A 22077-nucleotide genomic window follows, 5' to 3' on the forward strand; every position below is an offset into this window, starting at 1 on the left:
ATCATTTCCCCTATTGAGAAGTAAAAATCGTGCTTTACACCAGGCCAAACTTCAAAGTATGTGCTACAGTGCAAAAATAAGGCACAATCGGCGCATCAGAGTGAGAAGTCACAAGTTGTGAAAAACTGGAGTTGAAGTCAGATTACAGGTACTACTGAAGGATAAGGATTGCAGAACGTCCACTTTCGATGAAATAAATGGTGTATACATGGAATGACTTTATGCATGTAAAGTTAAACGGTGGCACCATCATGTTCCGAACGTCAAGGAAATCATGGAATGGTGGGGGCCCCACTTGTGCTAAAAAAAGACCCTGTCAACTCAGGCAGCATACCTTGCCATTTTCAACTCTATTCAGGTTGTGTCATTCAGTTCGCTTTTAAGAAGAAAGCATGCTCACACATCTGCTTAACATCTGGTCTGAAAAGAGAAAGTGATTTAACAGGACTACAGTACTCAACTTTGGTACTTTGCAATATTTCTTTACTTTCGCCAATATTAAGGAAAAAAATAATTTGTCTCTGAAGTCTAGTGCAGACCGCTACCAGACCGCAAGGACAGAGGCCACTTATGGACATTTAAAATACTTTGTTTCTATTAAAATGACGGGTAATAGGGAGGTTCAATGTGATCCCTGGACTGACGCAGATGTCTAGAATCTCCAGAGCCTTCTCCAGTGACTATCTAGATATGGGCATTTTGAAACTGTGGTCAATGAAAGGTAATATATAATTCCAGGTTACTGTTGTACACAAGGTGAACTACAATCAGTACCAACAAAAATGTAGGGATACAAAACTAGGGAGAATTATGGGGTCCAGCGCATCAATCTCCCTACATGAGCCTATAACTGGAATAAGATGCACTATTCCTAAAGAAAGGACTCCATTCCACCAATTAGAGTAGGGGGTTGTAAGAAAATGCCTCCTTGGCATGGTTACCCCATGACTTTTTGCCTTATGGTGATGCCAGTTATGATTGAGAAGTGCTAACCAGGCCCCCGCACCAGTGTTCTTTCCCTAAACTGTACCTTTCCTTCCACAATTGGCACAGCCCTGGCACCCAGATAATTCCCTTGTAAATGGTACCCCGGTACCAAGGGCCCTGATGCCAGGGAAGGTCTCTAAGGGCTGCAGCATGTCTTATTCCACACTGGGGATCCCTCACTCAGCACCTTCACGCTGCCTCACTGCTTGTGTGTGCTGGTGGGGAGAAAATGACTAAGTCGACATGGCACTCCCCTCAGAGTGCCATGCCAACCTCACACTGCCTGCGGCATAGGTAAGTCACCCCTCTAGCAGGCCTTAAAGCCCTAAGGCAGGGTGCACTATACCACAGGTGAGGGCAAATGTGCATGAGCACTATGCCCCTACAGTGTCTAAGCAAAACTTTAGACATTGTAAGTGCAGGGTAGCCATAAAGAGTATATGGTCTGGGAGTTTGTCAAACACGAACTCCACAGTTCCATAATGGCTACACTGAAATCTGGGAAGTTTAGTATCAAACTTCTCGGCACAATAAATGCACACTGATGACAGTGTGGGATTTATTGTGAAATACCCCCAGAGGGCATCTTAGAGATGCCCTCTGAATACCAGTCCGACTCCTAGTGTAAGCTGACCAGTTTATGCCAGTCTGCCACACACCAGACATGTTGCTGGCCACATGGGGAGAGTGTCTTTGTCACTCTGTGGCCAGGAACAAAGCCTGTACTGGGTGGAGGTGCTTCTCACCTCCCCCTGCAGGAACTGTAACACCTGGTGGTGAGCCTCAAAGGCTCATGCCTTTTGTTACAGCAACCCAGGGCATCCAAGCTAGTGGAGATGCCCGCCCCTCCGGCCACTGCCATCACTTTTGGCGGCAAGGCTGGAGGAGATAATGAGAAAAACAAGGAGGAGTCACCCACCAGTCAGGACTGCCCCTAAGGTGTCCTGAGCTGAGGTGACCAATGACTTTAGAAATCCTCCATCTTGAGATTGGAGGATTCCCCCAATAGGATTAGGGATGTGCCCCCCTCCCCTCAGGGAGGAGGCAGAAAGAGGGTGTAGCCACCCTCCAGGACAGTAGCCATTGGCTACTGCCCCCCCAGACCTAAACACACCCCTAAATTTAGTATTTAGGGGCCCCCCAGAACCCAGGAAATCAGATTCCTTAAACCTGAACCAAGAAAAAGGACTACTGACCTGAATGCAAAGACGACGGAGACGTCTTGTCTCCTGACTTCGAAGAAAACAGCGATGCATCCAACAGGGACCAGTGACCTCTGAAGCCTCAGAGGACTGCCCTGAAACCCGAAGGACCAGGAAGCTCCCAAGAACAGCGCCATTGTTCACCTACAGCAACATTTTTGCAACTTTCAAAGAACTGATTCTTCCCGCTGGAAGCGTGAGACTTCACCCTCTGCACTCGATGCCCCCAGCTCGAGCTCCAGAGAACCAACACTATAAGGAGGACTCCCAGGCGACTGCGACCTCGTGAGTAGCCCGGGACGACCCCCCTGGACCTCCACAGCAACGCATGCAGAGAGAATCCAGAGGCTCCCCCTGACCGTGACTGCCTGTAACAAGGAACCCAACGCCTGGACCAAGCACTGCACCCACAGCCCCCAGGACCAGAAGGAACTGAACTTCAGTGCAGGAGTGACCACCAGTCGACCCTCTGCCTAGCCCAGTCGATGGCTGGCCCGTGAAGCCCCCCTGTGACCTGCCTGCACCGCTAGAGTGACCCCGGGTCCCTCCATTGATTTCTATCACAAACCAGATGCCTTCTTTGCATACTGCACCCAGCGGCCCCTGTGCCGCTGAGGGTGTTTTTTGTGTGCCTACTTGTACGCCCCCCAGTGCTCTACAAACCCCCCCCCCCGGTCTGCCCTCCGAGGACGCAGGTACTTACCTGCAGGCAGACTGGAACCGGAGCACCTCTGTTCTTCATAGGCACCTGTGTGTTTTGGCCCTCCTTTGACCTCTGCACCTGACCGGCCCTGTGTTGCTGCTGCGGTGATGTTGGGGTTGCCTTGAACCCCCAACAGTGGGCTGCCTATGCCCAGGAACTTAGACTTGTAAGTGCCTTACTTACCTGAAAAACTAACCATTACTTACCTCCCCCAGGAACTGTTGATTTTTGCACTGTGTCTACGTTTAAAATAGCGTATTGCCATTTTAACTAAAACTGTGTATTTTACTGCTCTAATTCAAAGTTCCTAACTTACCTGTGTGAAGTACCTTGCATTTTATGTATTTATTTCAAATCTTGACCTTGTGGTTCTAAAAATGAATTAAGAAAATATATTTTTCTATATAAAAACCTAACGGCCTGGAGTAAGTCTTTGTGTGTTCCTCATTTATTGCCTGTGTGTGAACAACAAGTGCTTAACACTACCCTCTGATAAGCCTACTGCTCGACCACACTAACACAAAATAGAGCATTAGAATTATCTAATTTTGCCACTATCTTAGCTCTAAGGGGAACTCTTGGACTCTATGCACACTATCTCTAACTTTGAGATAGTATATACAGAGCCAACTTCCTACAAGGGTCTTATCAGTCACCATATGCATTAGTCTTACACTAGCCCTCACTCACCATTGGGTGACATGCTTCATCACCTGGCCCTGCTCTTCTGCAGGCTGGCACTGGAATGCCTGACAGGCCCTACTAGAAGGCTTTTTGCCAGAGATCTTTTAAAGAGAGAATTCCGGTAGTGAGTAGATGTGAGAGGTGCTGGGAAAACTGATAAAAGTGGCTAAAGGTGACCAAAAAAAGCTATCTTTAACACAACCTGGTACCCCTGCCAAGGTTAAAAACAATAAAAAATAAAAATAAAAAAAAGAGAGGGGTACAGAAATCAATGATCTGGTTCCCTACCAACAGCTAAATGGATGCCTACCACTCTAATTAGAGATTTAGAGAACTGTGTTTGGGTATTCCCTACACTACAGAACTGCTAGTCATGGTCAACATGTTTCTCGCCTAATACAGTCACACTTATCAGGTGGAGATTCTTCATGACCTGTTTGTTGAGGATAATCCTCATTTAAGAGTAAAAAAAAAAAAAAAATCAACTCCTTAGACGAAGGAGTAGGTCATACTGACCATGGCACTCTTCAGTTAAATTGTCTTGATATAAGAGCAGCCACCATACATGCGATCCCCAAAGGGACCATGTACCTGTCCTAGGAGGGTCTACACATTCAGAAGATTATGATTCCAACGTAAGATTTCTGTTATTTCTTACATAAGCAATAGGAGTAGATTCTTAATGCACCGGAATATCCATCTGGATATGGTCCTCTTCTGAACTGCCTTGCCCTTATTTGCCCCAGAAAACCCCCTAAAGAGTGTATTACCCAAACAATGGTATTTGAACAATAAATGTAAAAACTGGGTACTCTGTTGCAGTGTAAGCAATGGACACTCCTCTTTCAAGAGGCGACGTGGGGGAAAGAACATAGGAAGAACGATGCACTGTCCGAGGTGAAAGGGAGTCACAATTTTAGGTAGAAGGCCATTCTAGTCCTCAGCACTAATTTGTCTGGAAAGAAGGTGGCATAGAGAGGTGGTCTGAACTGACAAAGCTTGAAGGTCACTCATGATGAGCTGAGGTAATCGCAATGAGAAAGCGTATATTTGAAGTCAAGGGACAACAGTGCAATGACTCAAAAGGTATACACATAGGGAAATTAAAGAAGATATAAAGGTCCTACAGTCTTATCACAAAGGGTTATGAAAACCCTTGGCTCTAACCTTTGAGAAAGCACACAACCATTGATGTGAATAAGGACGGTTGGTCCGGTAAGCAAAAGAACACTAAACATGCCAACAAGTAACCCTTTAACAGTATCGACTGGCAGCCCTTGCACAGCAAAAGAAAACAAACCGTAGGCACATCAAACAGCTTGACCTGCAATGGGTCCGTGTTATGGATACCACACAAAGCCACAAACTTGTCCCAGCATCCAGTGCAAACTGTCTCTGGCAAAGGCCGCTTCACTGCCAGGATGACACCAGCTATTTTGGGAGATCAAAGGCAGTCAACTGACGTCACCCATTCGCCACACGTGGAGGTATAGATTGTGCAGGACGGCATACAGAACTCTCAATCCAGAGCTGAAAGGATGATTGACCTGGTTATTCCTAACCTTCTTCAGAACAAGGGCGGGAGTGGTAGCAGTCAGAAGGCACGCAGGAGTCATGCGCTCCACTCTAGACGTAATGAGTCTCCAAGATAGCTTTTTTGGAACTCCAACACATAATTGTGCTGACAGTGTGTGGTCTCACCAGTGGCGGAGAGATCAAGCCAGGGCTCACCCCACCGCTTGAAGACACCCTATACCACTTCTGGGAGTAAATACCATTCATAATCCGCTACGCATTACTGGTTGAGTTTGTCCAACCTGGACTTTAAAGATCCCACCAGATGGTGAAAGATCAGGGAACTGCCCTAATGATCCAGACAATTCCAGAATCCAAGGATTTGGCGGCACAGGACTCCGGACCTGCATACTGCAATACCACTTGATGGTGGAGTGCTCCTTGAGAACCCAAACCAGACTCTTGCTGATAGATGGCAGGAAGACATTCACCACCACAATAATGGCTTGCAACTCCATCGGGCTGACGTGAAGAGGGGGGGGGGGGGAGGGGTTCGTTGGAGACCAGAGACTTCTGATCTCCACCTCTCCCAGATGATTTCCCAACCCCACTAGTGATGCACCTGACACCACCACTAGCTCTGGGTGGGATTGGGATAGGGGTCTGCCACTGGTCAAGAGGCCACTGCTGCATATATTGTGCAGTCTACTTTAAGAAACAAGAATGGAATCTGACAGGTTCCTAAGGTGCTGGACCACAGAGATGTCAGATCCCACAGACCTTGCATGTGCCATCTGGCAGGGTCTAAGAGCAGGATGCAAACAGAAAATGTTTGTGGCACACCTTCAATGAATGGTAGCACCTGTGGGCCTCCAGGACAAGGAGAGGGAAATAAGATTTCTTCAGGATGGGCATAAGGAAATCGATTCTCTGCAGGTACAACACTACTATCCAGTTTCATGGATCCAGGACAGACAGAAACTCGGCAAGCATCCTGAATTTGTCCTTTTTCAAGAAGAGAGGGCAAAGATCTAAAACAGGACAAGGGCCTCTGCACTTTTTCATTACTATGAAATTCAGGAATAGCGCCCAGTTCCCATTTCTGAGGCCTGGACATGCTCTATGGCTCCTTTCCACAAAAGAGTGTTAAATTCCTGCAGCAAAATGGATAAATGGTCCTCCAAAAGCTCCTCTGATGTGGGTTAAAGATGCAGTGGGACGGAATGAAATAGCAACAAGACCCACCTGCTAAATGTTATGGCTTGCTACCTGTGGAGAAAGTGACTGATCCTGCATCCCACAGGATTCTGTATGTCAGCTAGTGACTAGTGTCTACGGGCTTGAGACTGTGAAGTTTGCTGTTCCTTTGAGCCTAAACATTGTCTTCTGGATCCCCATCTCAAAAAGGCCAGGATGCTAGCAGTTGGGGTGGTGGGCCTTCACTGTGCCTGTAGGCAAAGCCCTTAATGATGCCTTGAAAGGTGCAAAATTGTTGGGGATACTACCTTGCAGGTTTGGGGAGATCGTGGGAGCACACAGTGATTCTACTCCCTTTGAAGCAATGGAGGATGGAGTTTGCCTTCCATTCAAAAAGACATGACCCGTCAAATGGCCTATCCATGAGTGAGGCATTAACATGTCCCAAAAAGATAATGGATGTCAACCATGTGTGGCGCTGGAGCACCACATAAGTGTCAAATGCTCTGCCTAAACAGTTGGTTGTATCTAGATGTAGCTGTATGGCATACTGGCCCGCATCCCGGCCACCCTGAATAGTCTGTACCTATGCGAGTGTTGCAAAGATCTCAGCGGCCATGTCTTATAATGCAGATTCAGATTAGATCAATCGGAGTGTTTAACATCTGAGAGGACGTTAGTTTTTACCCCGAAAGAAGGCAGCTGCAAATCTAAGACTTCAGCCGTGCGTCTAATGACTATGGGGAATGAAGCTGACTTTGCCATGCAAGTGCCAGAAGGAGAACAGAGCCTTTGTCAAACAAAACTGTCATTGTCATACTGCAGGGAGGTTTTGAACCCCACCATCATCACCAAAAGCTTGTCAGCCATGGCTGGAATCCAATCCGAACAGCTATTGAAGCATTGGAGGGTGGTTTCTAGGCAAAGGCACTGTTTTCTCCGAGTCATGAGTGTAGTGGGCCAGGCGTGTTTGAACTGTACTGGGACAGAACTTCAGTCAAGATGTCAGAGAGAACAATGGATGAAATTGGCATACTCTTCCAGCATCAGGGTCTGCATCAATACAACAAGAACAGACAACAGACTGTGGTGCTGGATGTTGACAAAAACTCTGCATTTAAGGCTGAATCCGAAGCACGTCCACTAGGCCAAAAGTCGCACCAGAAGGAGCCATCAGAGTGCAGAAGAAGCAAAGCATGGCCACTTTAAATGCCTCAGTGTGCTGTGTCACTTCCAACGGGGCGGGGAATTTGGGGTGTATCAGGATCATCTGTAGAATCTGCTCCACAGTAGGCGAATCAGAAACGACACTGAGGGGCACATCGACATCCTAACTTCTCAGAAGGGGAGTGCAGAGGCTGGGACGAGGCCCAATTGGAATTCTTGTGCTTCTTTTGGGATCTGGGCTTACTTTAATACTTGCATAGCCATGACGACCTGCTGTGGGAACGGCCCAAAGTAGGGAAGGGTCAGTGTCCTTAACTGAGAGCAGGACCTGGCCTTACAAGAATTTCAAGGGTGCTAAGCGACATCAGTCCATGACAAATCTACTCACCCACTCACAACAGCGAGTCAGATTTTATTGGGGCAAGCTATTTTAAATGCCTACCGGCCCGTTCGGGTGAGCTGACAAAGAACTGGTGTTCTGGTCATACAGAAAGGGAATGAGCAATAAAGATACCTAGTATTTTTCTTGTCACATTTGCTGTGCCAAGGACAAGAGGTCAAATGTTAGCTTATGCCTTCTTACAAAACACTGCTCATTTTATCCTGGAGGCTGGCCTTTTTACAACTGCAAAGTTAGAGGATTTTGTAAAGTGAATTATCTTGACAATTGTGCTATACAAAGTTTGAAATTTAAGGCTTTTTTTTTATAACCCACAAAATTTAAATATCTTGTAAATAAACTACCAACATTTCAGAATATATTTCAGGTGAGGTGAAAGCACATTTTGTGTGACTGATGAAAAAAGATTTTAATAGGATAAACAAAACAGAACCCTTAACTTAGTGATGTGCAAATGCTAAATATTTTGCTGAAAGCCAATTTCCACAAATTATTGCGTATATGCTACATAGTTTTGTCAGTAAAAATGCATATTAGTGGGAATATTTGTGGACATTTGAATGGAAAATGTGCTGTTTGTAAATGACAGTGCGCTATCACATCATGCTTTAACTGAGAAGCATCCCTGCACCCGCCCTGATGATAATGCTATTAGTGACCTAAGAGCCAACTAAGGGGTCATGTGTACCCTATATGTGCACTAGACTCATACATGGAGCAAAAGGTTAATCTATTAAATCACACAGTTGTTTTCTTTTGTATAGCAGAAATACTGATCTTGCATATTTAAAGGTGCTCTGATATGTGATAATGATGAAAAGATGGGGCTCTCTAAAACAAAATACGTGCCAAGGATCACACAACTCGAGACCAGTTTACGGGTGAAGCATGCCACAGTTGGGTCATGTAGATTATTCAAGTCACTAGACCTGCAGGTATGGGAATATTTTTATGATTTTATTGTGGCTTGAACATACAGCTTGTCCTCAGATTTCAGAATTATCTACAACTGCACCAGAGCACACTTCTCGCACAACTTGGAGTCATGGCCCATACCCAAACACCAGAGATGCCCCTCCTGGGGATCTGTTACTGACATTTGTTTTCAGAAGTCCTTAAAAGGTTTAAACCCTGTAGGTTTTGGAGGGGACATGTTTCTTTGCACACTGTAAAGAAACATCATTAACTGCCACGAAAAAGTTAGAAGCTAGCTCTGGATCCCCATAAAAAAAGTGTGAAAATAAAGGAACTGACGTAAACACACTAGGGGGGGGGGGGGGGGGGGGCTATATGGCTCCAACCATCACTTCCAGGGCAAAATAGTGGATTTCTTCTTCTTCAATACTTTTTTCGGTACAGATAGACCATTAAAGACATTTAATAAATACAGCCATACAAACTTCGGAAGCAAATAAAACATTATTAATACAAGTTCCGAATTCCAAAAGCAGCATGTATATAATTTAACATAGCCTGTATTGTCTCTTCATCTCCCAACTTGTGCAAATACGAATAAGCAAGCTGGCTAGTTCTAATACTTTTAGCTAAAAGAACAGGACGTAAAAACCGTTTTCTTGGTATAATATAAAAATTACAAAAAAGAATAAAGTGCAATGTACTTTGAGATGATTTTTCATCACAGCAACATAGTGGAAGATTCTTAAACCAAGTTCCACAGGAAGGAAACGCTACCAGGTAGTGCAATGTAGTCATGCGTAACCTGGTAAGTAGAAACTTTTGACGCTCAGAACTGGTAATAACCAGGTATAGCATTGGTTGTAATTGCGGAGGCTGGGTCGTCTCCTGGTTTCTCTCTAGACATAAATTTAACTTTGCGTCCCATGTTTGCTGCCAATATATATCCTTTACCTTTTTTATGTCCCGCTTTGTTATAAGATTCGGCTTAGAAAAGAACTCCCCTACTCCAAGGGATAAAAACAGAGAACGCACATATCTAAGCCACGGTATATCCAATGATCTTGTTAACAAGAGGCAGCCCTGTATCACCATCCTACATAAATTCGCTTCCGGGTTCGCCCAGATTTTTTACTAGAGTAATACTGGTTGGAGCTTTATGTAATCGGATATAACCCTCAAGCCCACTTCATCATGACAGAACTTTACCAAAGTTGACTGCGGGACTGCTAATAACCTCATTAGGAACTTATTTTCTACAACCTGGATACTTGATGAATCAGCATAGCCCCAAACCCCTGCTCCAAATGTCGCGATAGAAAGACATTTGCTAGAAAATACAGTCATCACCTCTTTTATAGGTTTATGCCCCAACTTTTTTTAAAATCTAAAAACGGCATCTATAGCTCTTTGAAATTGTGTTAGGCGTACATTTACTAAAAACCTCCAATTAAAATCAACATCAATAGGAACCCCCGAATACATAAAATGTGTAACCTTAGATATTTCTTCCTCCTCCAGAATACATTTTTTAGTTTTTGCTAGCTTTGGCCCACTCTTCATCGCAAATGACTTTGATCTATTAATTTTAAGACCAAAATTTCCCATAAAAGCATTAAAAGCATTCAATAAAATTTGAAGACCATTTGCTGTCCTTGAGATGAGTACAGCATCATCCGCATAAAGCAGTACTGGAATTGGGGAATTATTAATGCTTGGAAAGTCCTTCCCCATCTCACAGAGAAATTTCTCTAGTCCATTTATGTAAAGAAGAAAAAGAAAGGGGGCCAGCACACAGCGCTAACTTACCCCTTTTAATGAAGAAAACTTCTCTGTTAAATCACCCTCCTGGGAGTAACGAACTTGTGCTAAGGTACATGCATGGAGTCTGCCGAGTAAGACAATTATATCCTTGTCCACCCCCATTTTTGACATGACCATCCACAATTTCTCTTGATTAACTGTATCAAAAGCACATGATAAGTCCATAAATGGTAAGTGCACACACCCTTTTTTGACTTTCGTCTATTTCTGTACTATCAAGGTCAGATTGAGTGTTTGTTCAACCGTACCCAGCCCTGGTCGGTACCCAAATTGCACTTCTGAGAGGCAATTAGTCTCCATTGCCCAATTTTCCAGCTTATTTAGGATCACTCGGCCTAAAATCTTTACCGAGCTATCCAATAGAGAGATTGGCCGATAACAAGGGGTCGGCGATATCCACCTTTTTAAAAATTGGGACAATGATCGCCTCTCTCCAGGTATCTACTAATGGGCCTGTCATACAAGATCGCAAAACATTAGTAAGCAATGGTGCCCAAAAATCTGGTAGCACTTTATGTAAGTCGACTGGGATCCTGTATGGGCCAGGTTTCTCCGGTGGGCAATCTAGAATAGCCTGCTTTACATCAACTACATTTATAGTGTTACTGAAGGCCACACTAATCAGGGCGTTATTTATAACCATAAAGCAACTCGTATCATCTTTTAATGCATTGTCCTCTATTGCAAAAGTTTTTGAAAAATAGTCCACCCAAGCTTGTGCTGGGATGACAGTGTCCGTGGCCATTGTGACCTTATCATTCAACAGTAAAGAATTAACCACTCGCCAAAAGGCAGCTGTATCTCTATTTTTGCTGGTCTCTATCAAATCCTCCCAAGTAGAGTCCCTTAGTTCGGCCTTTCTGCTTGCAAGTGCATCCTTATATCCCTTTCTTGCGATTTTGATAGCCTGTCGATCTTGAGGGAAAAAATTAATTGTTTTCTTCAAATTCTTTAAAGAGGTGCATGCATGGTTGAACCATCGGGGGGCCACTCTCTTTATCTATACTAGGACGCTGCAAATTTTCTGCCATATACTTTGTGAAGGAAGAAAAAGCATGAACAAATTCATGAGGGGGAATATTTTCACCCAAAGTTATCATGACATCAGTCCACTTGTTCACAATTACATCTTTGAAAAAAATGTACTATCTATTTTCCCACATTTAATAGTCATGCCTTTACAAACAGAGAACTTCATATCTGGATATCGCTTCTCTTTTCTTGAGACGTTGTTCAATTCCAAACTTGTTTCTATGATTAGCGGATTATGATCATTAACACAAGTTAGCATCACCCTGAATTTCCCAAAAAAGGGGATAAGCTCTTTAGAACAAATGATAAAATCAATTGTAGTTTTGGTGTCACCTCCTATAAATGTCGGTACCCCCGCTACTAGTGGAGTCGGGAAGAGCAGAAAATTGGCTACTATCAAACAATTTAAAGCGTTCCCATAGGGGGAATGTTTGAAGTGTTGAATGGGACAATCATTTTCGTCATAGAGCCCACAGCAATCTGAAAGCTCTAATTCACAACGATGGATGTTAAAATCTCCAGCCCAAATTATTCTTAAATCCTTCTTACTTGTGTTCAAGGCCTGGTGTATTATCATTTCAAGGCTATCAGTCACACTAGTGTCCGAATGGTCAAAGTTATTATTGTAATAATTAACCAACAACACATCAAATGGCTCCAAAAGTTTCGAAATTAGAGCCAAAAAATAGGGGGATGTGCCCATTACACGCACCTCCACACCCCTTGCCATTACAGATACAAAGGTGGTTAATCCTCCCTTGGGTCTACCCGTGGGGGATTTAGTTGCAGGAACACTGTTTATAGTGTAGCCATTAACATGCAGCGGCTCTATGAGCCATGTCTCTTGACAACAGATAAAAAGATTGGTTGTCACTAATTCCAGCAAATCAGGGTTTCCCAATTTTGACTTCAATCCTGCCACATTCCAGGAAATAATCCCTACTGGGAACTCCCTCAGATTGCAGGTAAGGCTGGTGTAATATATTTGTCTCAGAGTTCTCTGAGTGAGACCTTGTTACTAATGGTCAATCTAATTGCTCTAGAGAAACCAAGGGCTCAAACCTATTAGACAGCGTCAGGGCAGTATCATATGGCTTGGATACACCAGAATGACTGGGATTCTGTACTTCGAGACTATTTGAATCAAGAAATTTAATGGGGGCTGGAGGTAAAATAAACTCAGTTTAACATTTGACTTTTATGAATCCTATAGATTGCATTGTGGTTGAGTGATGTTGGTACAAGATATTAACTATTCGGGGAGTTCTAAAATTTATAATTATACAATCCCCCTGCAAAGTTTTAAGTGATGTGCCAAACCAAGGGACCCGTCTCACAGTTATAATATCCTTAAAAATATCAGGCCTCTGCCCCAAAAACTTCCCAACTCAATGTGTGACTTTATTTAACAAGGATGTGTGAGACTCCGGACATGAATTTCCTAGTGTGGGCACATTTTCCAAAATTATGACATATGGAGCACAGACCAGTGGAATCTTTGGGTATGGTATTTGGGGTTTTATGGGGACCTGACCCTCACAACTCTCTTGCTTGTCTCTTACCCGCTGTAACAACCTATTTGTGGATTTTTCTGTATCCACAGAATTCAAAGATTTTGTGGCTGAATTCAGGGGAACGTTTTGCCTACCTTTGTAATTTAATAGAGTAGCTGGGATATATGGACATGGAGAGTCAGTACAGCTAGACTCAATTTCCGCCCTCGGTTGTGCAGATTTCATTATCACTGATATAGAGGCAACCTTCTCCTCAAGAACAGCCACCTTCTCCACAACCAAGGAGCATAGCTCTCTTATATCACCTAGCTGGCTATCAATATGATTAAGGAATTCATTGGGGATTTTCATGGTTTTAATATCTCTTGCCTATTTCCCCGCAGGTTTCTTTGGTAGTTTAGATTGTAACTTCCCCTTACTATTCTCTATTTCTACTAGAGCCTTTTCAGATACGATGGGCAGGGCCGAATCTATAAAAGAATCTAAAATGTAAGGAGAAGTCAATTGCCTACTCTCTTAGTGGGGGGGCTCTCAGGGTTATAGAATTAATTTGGTCAGCTCGCGGATCCTTATGCCTTATAACACAGGGATTTCTTATCCTATTTGATAACGAGTTTACTTGAGGAGTTTTTACTTCTATCACTCCTTTCCCTGTCTTCTCAAATGTTGATTCTAGGGTGGCTTCCACCTTTCCTATTTCCGACTCGATGACCCCCATCACAGAAGTGAGGTAGCTAGTTATCAACTTGGGGGCAGTAACCTCCTGAGAAGAGCCCCCTTTTCTATGGTCTCACTCACCCATTGAGAAAGGGCAAACGAGTTCCAAAGCAGAGGCTTAATATCTTATATTTGAGAGGAAAATGTAATTAAGGTTACAATTCTACACACCCTCCAGCTTCTATTCCACACTTAAATTTCTGGAACATTAAAATATCTAAAATATTAATAATAAAAATGCAAAACGCGTTACAAGCCTAAAAAAGATCCACCTTTTCCTTCATATATAAATAGAAGATTTATTTCCGAACACCACCACCTAATGTCGTGGAGAACCTATGCTGAAAAATATTTCAGATCCAGTATGATGCCTGAGAATATTCTAAAGGAGAGTAATCTACAGTTAGAAGTATCCATCAGAAAGCGTTTTCTGGTAAGACTTGCCGTGATACCACTTTTGTTCTGGGGAATAAGGGTCTGAAGAGGACTATAGCTGGAATGGATGCTGACCCATCAATGCTACAAATACTGAAAAGACCCACTAGGGCCTATCTTTTGCTCATACCAACATCAATCCATATTTGCATTCCTCAAAAATGTCAGGCAGAAAAAAAAGAAAAAAGTGAAGCCCTAAACATTTGCTTCTTATCAGCATATTATCATGCATGTATTATTGCAATAAAGAAAAGGGTAATCAAGATAATGTTCTATATTCCTTAAACCTCAACTTTGCTGTCAATAGATGTCTGGATCTTAATATAACATGTGAGGCTACAAAGAAACCATAACTATTCCTCGAATAGAGACAAGTTTACTAACCTGTAAAGTTGGTGGTCAAAGAGGTTCCACTGGTGATGGGTTGATGAGCATGGATTTCCATCCCATTGTAAACTTTAGTGTGATGCAGTGGTCTTGGTGATCTCTTCTGTTTCTTCCATTTTGAAGAGTCACTCATTCCTCCAGCTCTCATTTTCAGCTGCGAAAATATAAATGGAAACCCCATGGTTATTTTTTAAACAAACTTAAGAGCATAGCTTTTCAAAAGCACATATAGAAAATATATAACAATGAAAAAGAAACCTTTGAAATTTTGAATATAACTGCAGATGAAATCAGCTATACCCATTCAAACTGCCTTTCATTCATTACTTAAAATTTGTTCTCCACCATCGCCATTATTTTCGATGTATTCACCAAACCTTCCTTAACATTTCAGATCTCTTCTACAACCACTTACCATATACTGATATCTACTTCTAGGACAGCAGTAATCCTGACAATGCAGTCACCTGTTCTCACGTGTCACCAATACAAAGACAGCCCTAACTGCCTACGAGGACCACGGTACTCATACTAAAATGCAACAGTTGTCCTGCAGGACTCATTCACCATAATACCTCTCATGTGACTGAGGTATTTCACATAACAGCATCAATTATTAGTAATTAACTAATGAAAATTAACTACATGAGACTTTTTTCTTTGGATCCTTCATATGCTTTATAGGAATTTGGCGCAATATAAACAGTGGAAACAAAAGCAATGCAGAGCTTAAATTATACATATATATATATATATATAAAAAAATGTCACTTACCCAGTGTACATCTGTTCATGGCATGTAGTGCTGCAGATTCATATGCTATACATACCATTCCGCCATCTAGTGTTGGGCCCGAAGTGTTACAAGTTTTTTTTTTTTCGAAGAAGTCTTTTTTGGAGTCACAGGATCAAGTGACTCCGGCCATAGTGTGCATGGGCATAAACTCCTTTGTTAGATTGTTTTCCCGCAGAAGGGTGTAGGAAGGAGTGATAGAGTGAAAGAATGTAAATGTACAACTAAATGTAGTAAGTAAATAAAATGTACATGCAAATGTAAATATATATACAAATGTACAAATAAAAACTGAAACAACTACATGCTTCTGAGGAGGAGGGAGGGTGCATGTGAATCTGCAGCACTACATGCCACGAACAGATGTACACTGGGTAAGTAACATTTTCCGTTCAATGGCATGTGTAGCTGCAGATACGTATGCTATGCATAGACTAAAAAGCAGTCCTCCCAAAACAGTGGTGGCTAGCCTGTAGGAGTTGAAGTGCTCTGAAATAAAGTTTTAAGTACTGCTTGGCCAACATTGGCCTGTTGCTATGAAAATACATCCACACAGTAACGCTTTGTAAATTTATGTGGAGTGGACCATAAGGCAGCCTTGCACATGTCTGCCATTGGTATGTTCCCTAAACATGCCATGTAAGCACCTTTTGTCCTAGTGGAATGTGCTTTAGGAGTTATTAAAAGTTGTCTTTTTGCTTTAATGTAACATGTCGAAATACATTTTACAATCCATCTAGCTAATCCTTGTTTAGGGATAGGATTTCCTTTATGGAGCTGTTGAAAAGCTACAAAAAGCTATTCAGTTTTCCTAAACTCTTTAGTTCTATCGATCTAATACATTATAGTCTTTTAAGGTCAAGATTACGAAGAGCTCTTTCAGCAATTGAATCTGGCTGTGGGAAGAAGACTGGCAATTCCACTGATTGGTTAATGTGAGAAGGAGAAACAACTTTTGGCAAGAATTTAGGATTTGTACTAAGTACCACTTTATGTATGTGTACATGGAAAAAAGGTTCCTTGAGAGTGAATGCTTGTATTTCACTTACTCTTCTTAATGAAGTAATTGCTACTAAGAAAGCAACTTCCCAAGTGAGAAACTGTATCTCACATCACTGCATGGGCTTGAATGGTGGTCCCATTAATCTTGTGAGTACAATATTGAGATTCCATGCAGGAACTGGTGGGGTTCTTGGTGGAATAATACGCTTAAGTCCTTCCATAAAGGCTTCTATGACAGGGACACTGAAGAGAGAAGTATGTTTTATGGTTTGTAAGTAAGCTGATATAGCAGTAAGATGAATTTTAATAGAGGAAAAAGCTAGATTTGCTTTTTGTAAATGAAGCAGGTAGCATACAATATCCTGTACTGATGCTTTAAAACAAACTGTTTCCATTTGTTAGCATAGCATTGTCTAGTTGTAGGGTTGCGTGCATTGCTTTAGAACTTCCATACATTATAATGGGTGGTGTAAATATCCAAATTCTATGACTTCGCTAAGTTGAGAACACTGGGATTGGGATGCCTGATTTGACCTTTGTGCTGTGTTAACATCTGGTCGGTTTGGAAGTTTGGGATGTGGTACTACTTACAGATCTAGAAGTGTCATGTACCAGCAGTGCTGTCGTGCCCACGCTAGAGCTATGAGTATCATAGTGAGAGAAGTGTGACGCAGTTTGCTGACCAAAAATGGAATTAATGGGAGAGGGGAAAAAGCGTAAGAAAATATCCCTGACCAGTTGATCCATAGAGCATTGCCCTTGGACTGAGGGTGTGGAAGTCTGGATGCAAAATTTCGGCATTTCACGTTTTTGATTGATGCGAAAAGTTCTATGTTTGGTGTTCCCCACATTTGAAAGTACTGTGGAAGTAACTGAGAATTAATTTCCCATTTGTGTGGTTGTTGCTGCGTCCTGCTTAGTAGGTCTGCTAGTTGGTTGTGTATCCCCGGGATGTATTCCGCTAGCAAGAAAACTGGATTGTGAATTGCCCATTTCCATCTAGTTTGGGCTAGAAGGGACAGTTGAGGTGAATGTGTTCCTCCTTGTTTCTTGAGATAATACATTGTTGTCATATTATCTGTTTTTATTAAGACTGTTTTGTGCTTGAGTAAAGGTTGAAAGGCTTTTAGGGCAAGAAACACAGCTAAAAATTCTAAATGGTTTATGTGATAAGTTAACTGCGTAGTAAGGAAATGCCTCCTTGGCATGGTTACTCCCGGACCTTTTGCCTTTTGCTGATGCCAGTTATGACTGAAAGTGTGCTGGGACCCTGCTAACCACTAAAGCTGACAATCAAACTAAAGTCCATCCCATGGCAATGGTAACTTTAGAATGGGGAGGGGGTCACTGGACGGAAACAGGTGCTAGTCTCCTCTGCAATTCCAGTAGAATGTCACTAGGGAATGAGCTTGAGTCCTCAGCATGGGATGAGGTAGAGCTCAAGACCCATGCAGCCATGCTGGGTATCCCTGAACTGGTATGTGTCAAGGCAAGGGCACAGAGCAGGGCACAGGGTGAAAAAGAAGTGTTGGAGTCTGGAATAATGGCCCAACCTTCCAAGAGAAAAGGAAAGCACACTGGGGAACCAGCTTCAACACAGCAAAAGAAACAGAACCAATCTTCCCAGGAAGAAGTTCTATCCCCTGAGGGAACGGAGTCCATGGAGCTGGAGCCTTACCAGGTTGAGCTCTTGGGCCCAGAGGGACCCTCATGGGAACAGCTGTGTAAGGGGCAAGAAACGTTTCCCTCTCTTGAAGGCCTAAAACAGCAAGCAGCTGAGCAAGAAAAAGGAAATTTCAGTGGAACCCACAGGGTCTATTGGGAAGATGGACTCCTTTACACTGTGGAAAGAGATCCTAAACCTGTGCCACTAAGAGGTGGTAGTGCCTCAGAAGTTTAGGGAGTTCATTCTGACGTTAGCCCATGACATTCCCCTTGCTGGGTATTTGGGACAAACCAAGACATGGGAGAGATTTGTCAACCTTTTCTACTAGCCCAATATGTCCCAGAAGGTCAAGGAGTTTTGTGTCTCCTGTGCCACCTGTCAAGCCAGTGGTAAGACAGGTGGCCATCAAAAGCCACACCCCAATTCCAGTTCCAGTGGTGGGGGTCCCCTTTGAAAGAGTGGGAGTGGACATAGTGGGTCCACTGGAACCTCCCACAGCATCAGGGAACCAGTATATCCTAGTAGTAGTGGATCATGCTACTAGGTACCCTGAAGCAATTCCCCTTAGGTCCATTACTGCCTCTGCAGTCGCCAAAGCACTCATTGGTATTTTCACCAGAGTGGGATGTCCCAAGGAGGTGGTTTCTGACACAGGTACCAACTTCATGTCAGCTTACCTAAAGCACATGTGGATTGAGTGTGAGGTAACTTACAAATTCATCATACCATCCACAAACCAATGGTCTTGTTGAGAGATTTAACAAGACATTGAAGGGCATGATCATGGGGCTCCCTGAAAAACTCAAAAGGAGATGGGATGTCCTCCTACCATGCCTGTTTTTCGCCTACAGGGAGGTTTCTCAGAAGGTAGTAGGGTTTTCCCCCTTTGAACTTCTGTTTGGCCATCCTGTTAGGGGACAACTAGCTCATGAAATAGAAGGCTGGGAGAGAACTCTCCATGAGCCTAAACAAGATGTGGTGGACTATGTACTAGGCCTACGTTCAAGGATGGTAGAGTACATGGAAAAGGCAAGAAAAACCTTGAGGCTAGCCAACAACTCCAGAAGTTGTGGTATGACCAAAAGGCTGCTATGGTTGAGTTTCAGCCAGGGCAGAAAGTCTAGATTCTGGAGTCTGTGGCCCCCAGGGCACTTTAGGACAGATGGAGTGGCTCTTACCCAGTTCTGGAGAAAAAGGTCACCTACCAGGTGGAACTAGGCACTAGCAGGACCCCCAAGAGGGTGATCCATGTTAACCGCCTAAAACTCTTTCACGATAGGGCACATGTAAACATGTTGATGGTTACAGATGAGGACCAGGAAGCAGAGTAAACCTCTCCCTGATCTCCTCTCCACTGACCCTAAAGATGGCTCGGTAGATGGACTGATCTATTCAGACACCTTCTCTGGCCAACAGCAGGCTGACTGGAGGCAAATCCTCCAGCAGTTTGCTGAGCTCTTTTCATTGACCCCTGGTCAGACACACCAGTGTACTCATGATGTGGACACAGGAGACAGTATGCCTGTCAAGAATAAAATATTCAGACAGTCTAACCAAGTCAAGGAAAGCATCAATGTGGAAGTCCAAAAGATGCTGGAGTTGGGAGTGATTGAGCACTCTGACAGTCCCTGGGCTAGCCCAGTGGTTTTGGTCCCTAAACCTCACACAAAAGATGGCAAGAGGGAGTTGAGGTTCTGTGTGGACTACAGAGGGCTTAATTCTGTCACCAAGACAGATGCTCACCCTATCCCTAGGGTAGATGAGCTAATAGACAAATTAGGTGCTGCCAAATACATAAGTAGCTTTGACTTGACAGCAGGGTACAGGCAAATAAAAATGGCACCTGGAGCAAAAGAGAAAACAGCATTCTCTACACCTGATGGGCACTACCAGTTTACTGTGATGTCCTTTGGTTTAAAGAATGCCCCTGCCACCTTCCAAAGGTTGGCGAATCAAGTCCTTGCTGGCTTGGAGTCCTTTAGCGCAGCTTATCTTGATGAAATTGCTGTCTTTAGCGCCAACTGGCAGGATCACCTGGTCCACCTGAAGAAGGTTTTTCAGGCCCTGCAAGCAGCAGGCCTCTCTATCAAGGCATCTAAGTGTCAGATAGGGCAGGGCACTGTGGTTTACTTGGGTCATCTTGTAGGTGGAGGCTAAGTTCAGCCACTCCAACCCAAGATCCAGACTATTCTGGACTGGGTAGCTCCAAAAACCCAGACTCAAATCAGGGCATTCCTTGGCTTGACTGGGTACTATAGGAGGTTTGTGAAGGGATATGGATCAATAGTGACACCCCTCACAGAACTGACCTCCAAGAAAATGCCCAAGAAAGTTAACTGGACCGTGGACTGTCAAAAGGCCTTTGAAACCCTGAAGCAAGCTATGTGTACAGCACCAGTTTTGAAAGCTCCAGCTTACTCTAAGCAGTTCATTGTGCAGACAGATGCCTCTGAGCATGGGATAGGAGCAGTCCCGTCCCAAACAAATGATGGCCTTGACCAGCCTCTTGCTTTTATTAGTAGGTTACTCCCCAAGGAGCAGCGTTGGAGTGCCATTGAGCGGGAGGCCTTTGCTGTGGTTTGGTCCCTGACAAAGTTGAGACCATACCTTTTTGGTACTCACTTCGCAGTTCAAACTAACCACAGACCTATCAGATGGCTGATGCAAATGAAAGGAGAAAACCTTAAACTGTGGGGGGGGGGGGGGAGTGAGGAAATGCCTCCTTGGCATGGTTATCCCCTGACTTTTTGTATTTTGCTGATGCCAGTTATGACTGAAAGTGTGCTGGGACCCAGCTAACCAGGCCCCAGCACCAGTGTTCTTTCCCTAAACTGTACCTTTGATCTCACAATTGGGCCAGCCCTGGCACACAGACACGTCCCTGATAAATGGTACCCCTGGTACCAAGGGCCCTGTGACCATGGAAGGGCTGCAGCATGTCTTATGCCACCCTGGGGACCCCTCACTCAGCACATGCACACTGCCTCACAGCTTGTGTGTGCTGGTGGGGAGAATATTACTAAGTCGACATGGCATTCCCCTCAGAGTGTCATGCCCACCTCACACTTCCAGTGGCATAGGTAAGTCACCCCTCTAGCAGGCCTTACAGCCCTAAGGCAGGGTGCACTATACCACAGGTGAGGGCATATGTGCATGAGCACTATGCCCCTACAGTGCCTAAGCAAAACCTTATAGACATTGTAAGTGCAGGGTAGCCATAAAGAGTATTTGGTCTGGGAGTTTGTCAAACACAAACTCCACAGTTCCATAATGGCTACACTGAAATCTGGGAAGTCTGGTATCAAACTTCTCAGCACAATAAATGCACACTGATGCCAGTGTGAGATTTCTTGTAAAATGAACTCAGAGGGCATCTTAGAGATGCCCCCTGAATACCAGTCTGACTCCTAGTGCTAGGCTGACCAGTTTCTGCCAGCCTGCCACAACAAGACGAGTTTCTGGCCACATGGGGAGAGTGCCTTTGTCACTCTGTGGGCAGGAACAAAGCCTGTACTGGGTGGAGGTGCTCTCATCTCCCCCTGTAGGAACTGTAACACCTGGCGGTGAGGCTCACGCTTTTTGTTACAGCGCCCCAGGGCATCCCAGCTAGTGGAGATGCCCGTCCCTCCGGCAACTGCCCCCACTTTTGGCAGCAAGGCTGGAGGAGATAATGAGGAAAACAAGGCGGAGTCACCCACCAGTCAGGATAGCCCCTAAGGTGTCCTGAGCTGAAGTGACCCCGGCCTTTAGAAATCCTCCATCTTGAGTTTGGAGGATTCCCCCAATAGGATTAGGGATGTGCCCCCCCCCCCCCCCATCCCATCAGGGAGGAGGGGCAAAGAGGGTGTAGCCACCCTCCAGGATAGTAGCCATTGGCTACTGGCCTCCTGACCTAAACACAACCCTAAATCTAGTATTTAGGGGTGACCCAGAACCC

The 22077-nt window shown here is 44.1% G+C and overlaps 1 protein-coding gene across 3 annotated transcripts in view; it reads right to left on the bottom strand.

Moving 5' to 3' along the window:
* Positions 1-22077, bottom strand: part of GBF1 (golgi brefeldin A resistant guanine nucleotide exchange factor 1) — a 1570387-nt gene that overhangs the window by 1270173 nt on the left and 278137 nt on the right. For all 3 annotated transcript variants that reach the window (XM_069240539.1, XM_069240538.1, XM_069240540.1), the window contains one exon: positions 14677-14833. In XM_069240539.1, coding sequence (XP_069096640.1) covers positions 14677-14833 — 157 coding nt within the window. The remainder of the gene's footprint in view (positions 1-14676; positions 14834-22077) is intronic.

Source organism: Pleurodeles waltl, chromosome 6 (genome assembly GCF_031143425.1).
Source record: "Pleurodeles waltl isolate 20211129_DDA chromosome 6, aPleWal1.hap1.20221129, whole genome shotgun sequence".
Classification (NCBI taxonomy): Eukaryota; Metazoa; Chordata; class Amphibia; order Caudata; family Salamandridae; genus Pleurodeles; species Pleurodeles waltl.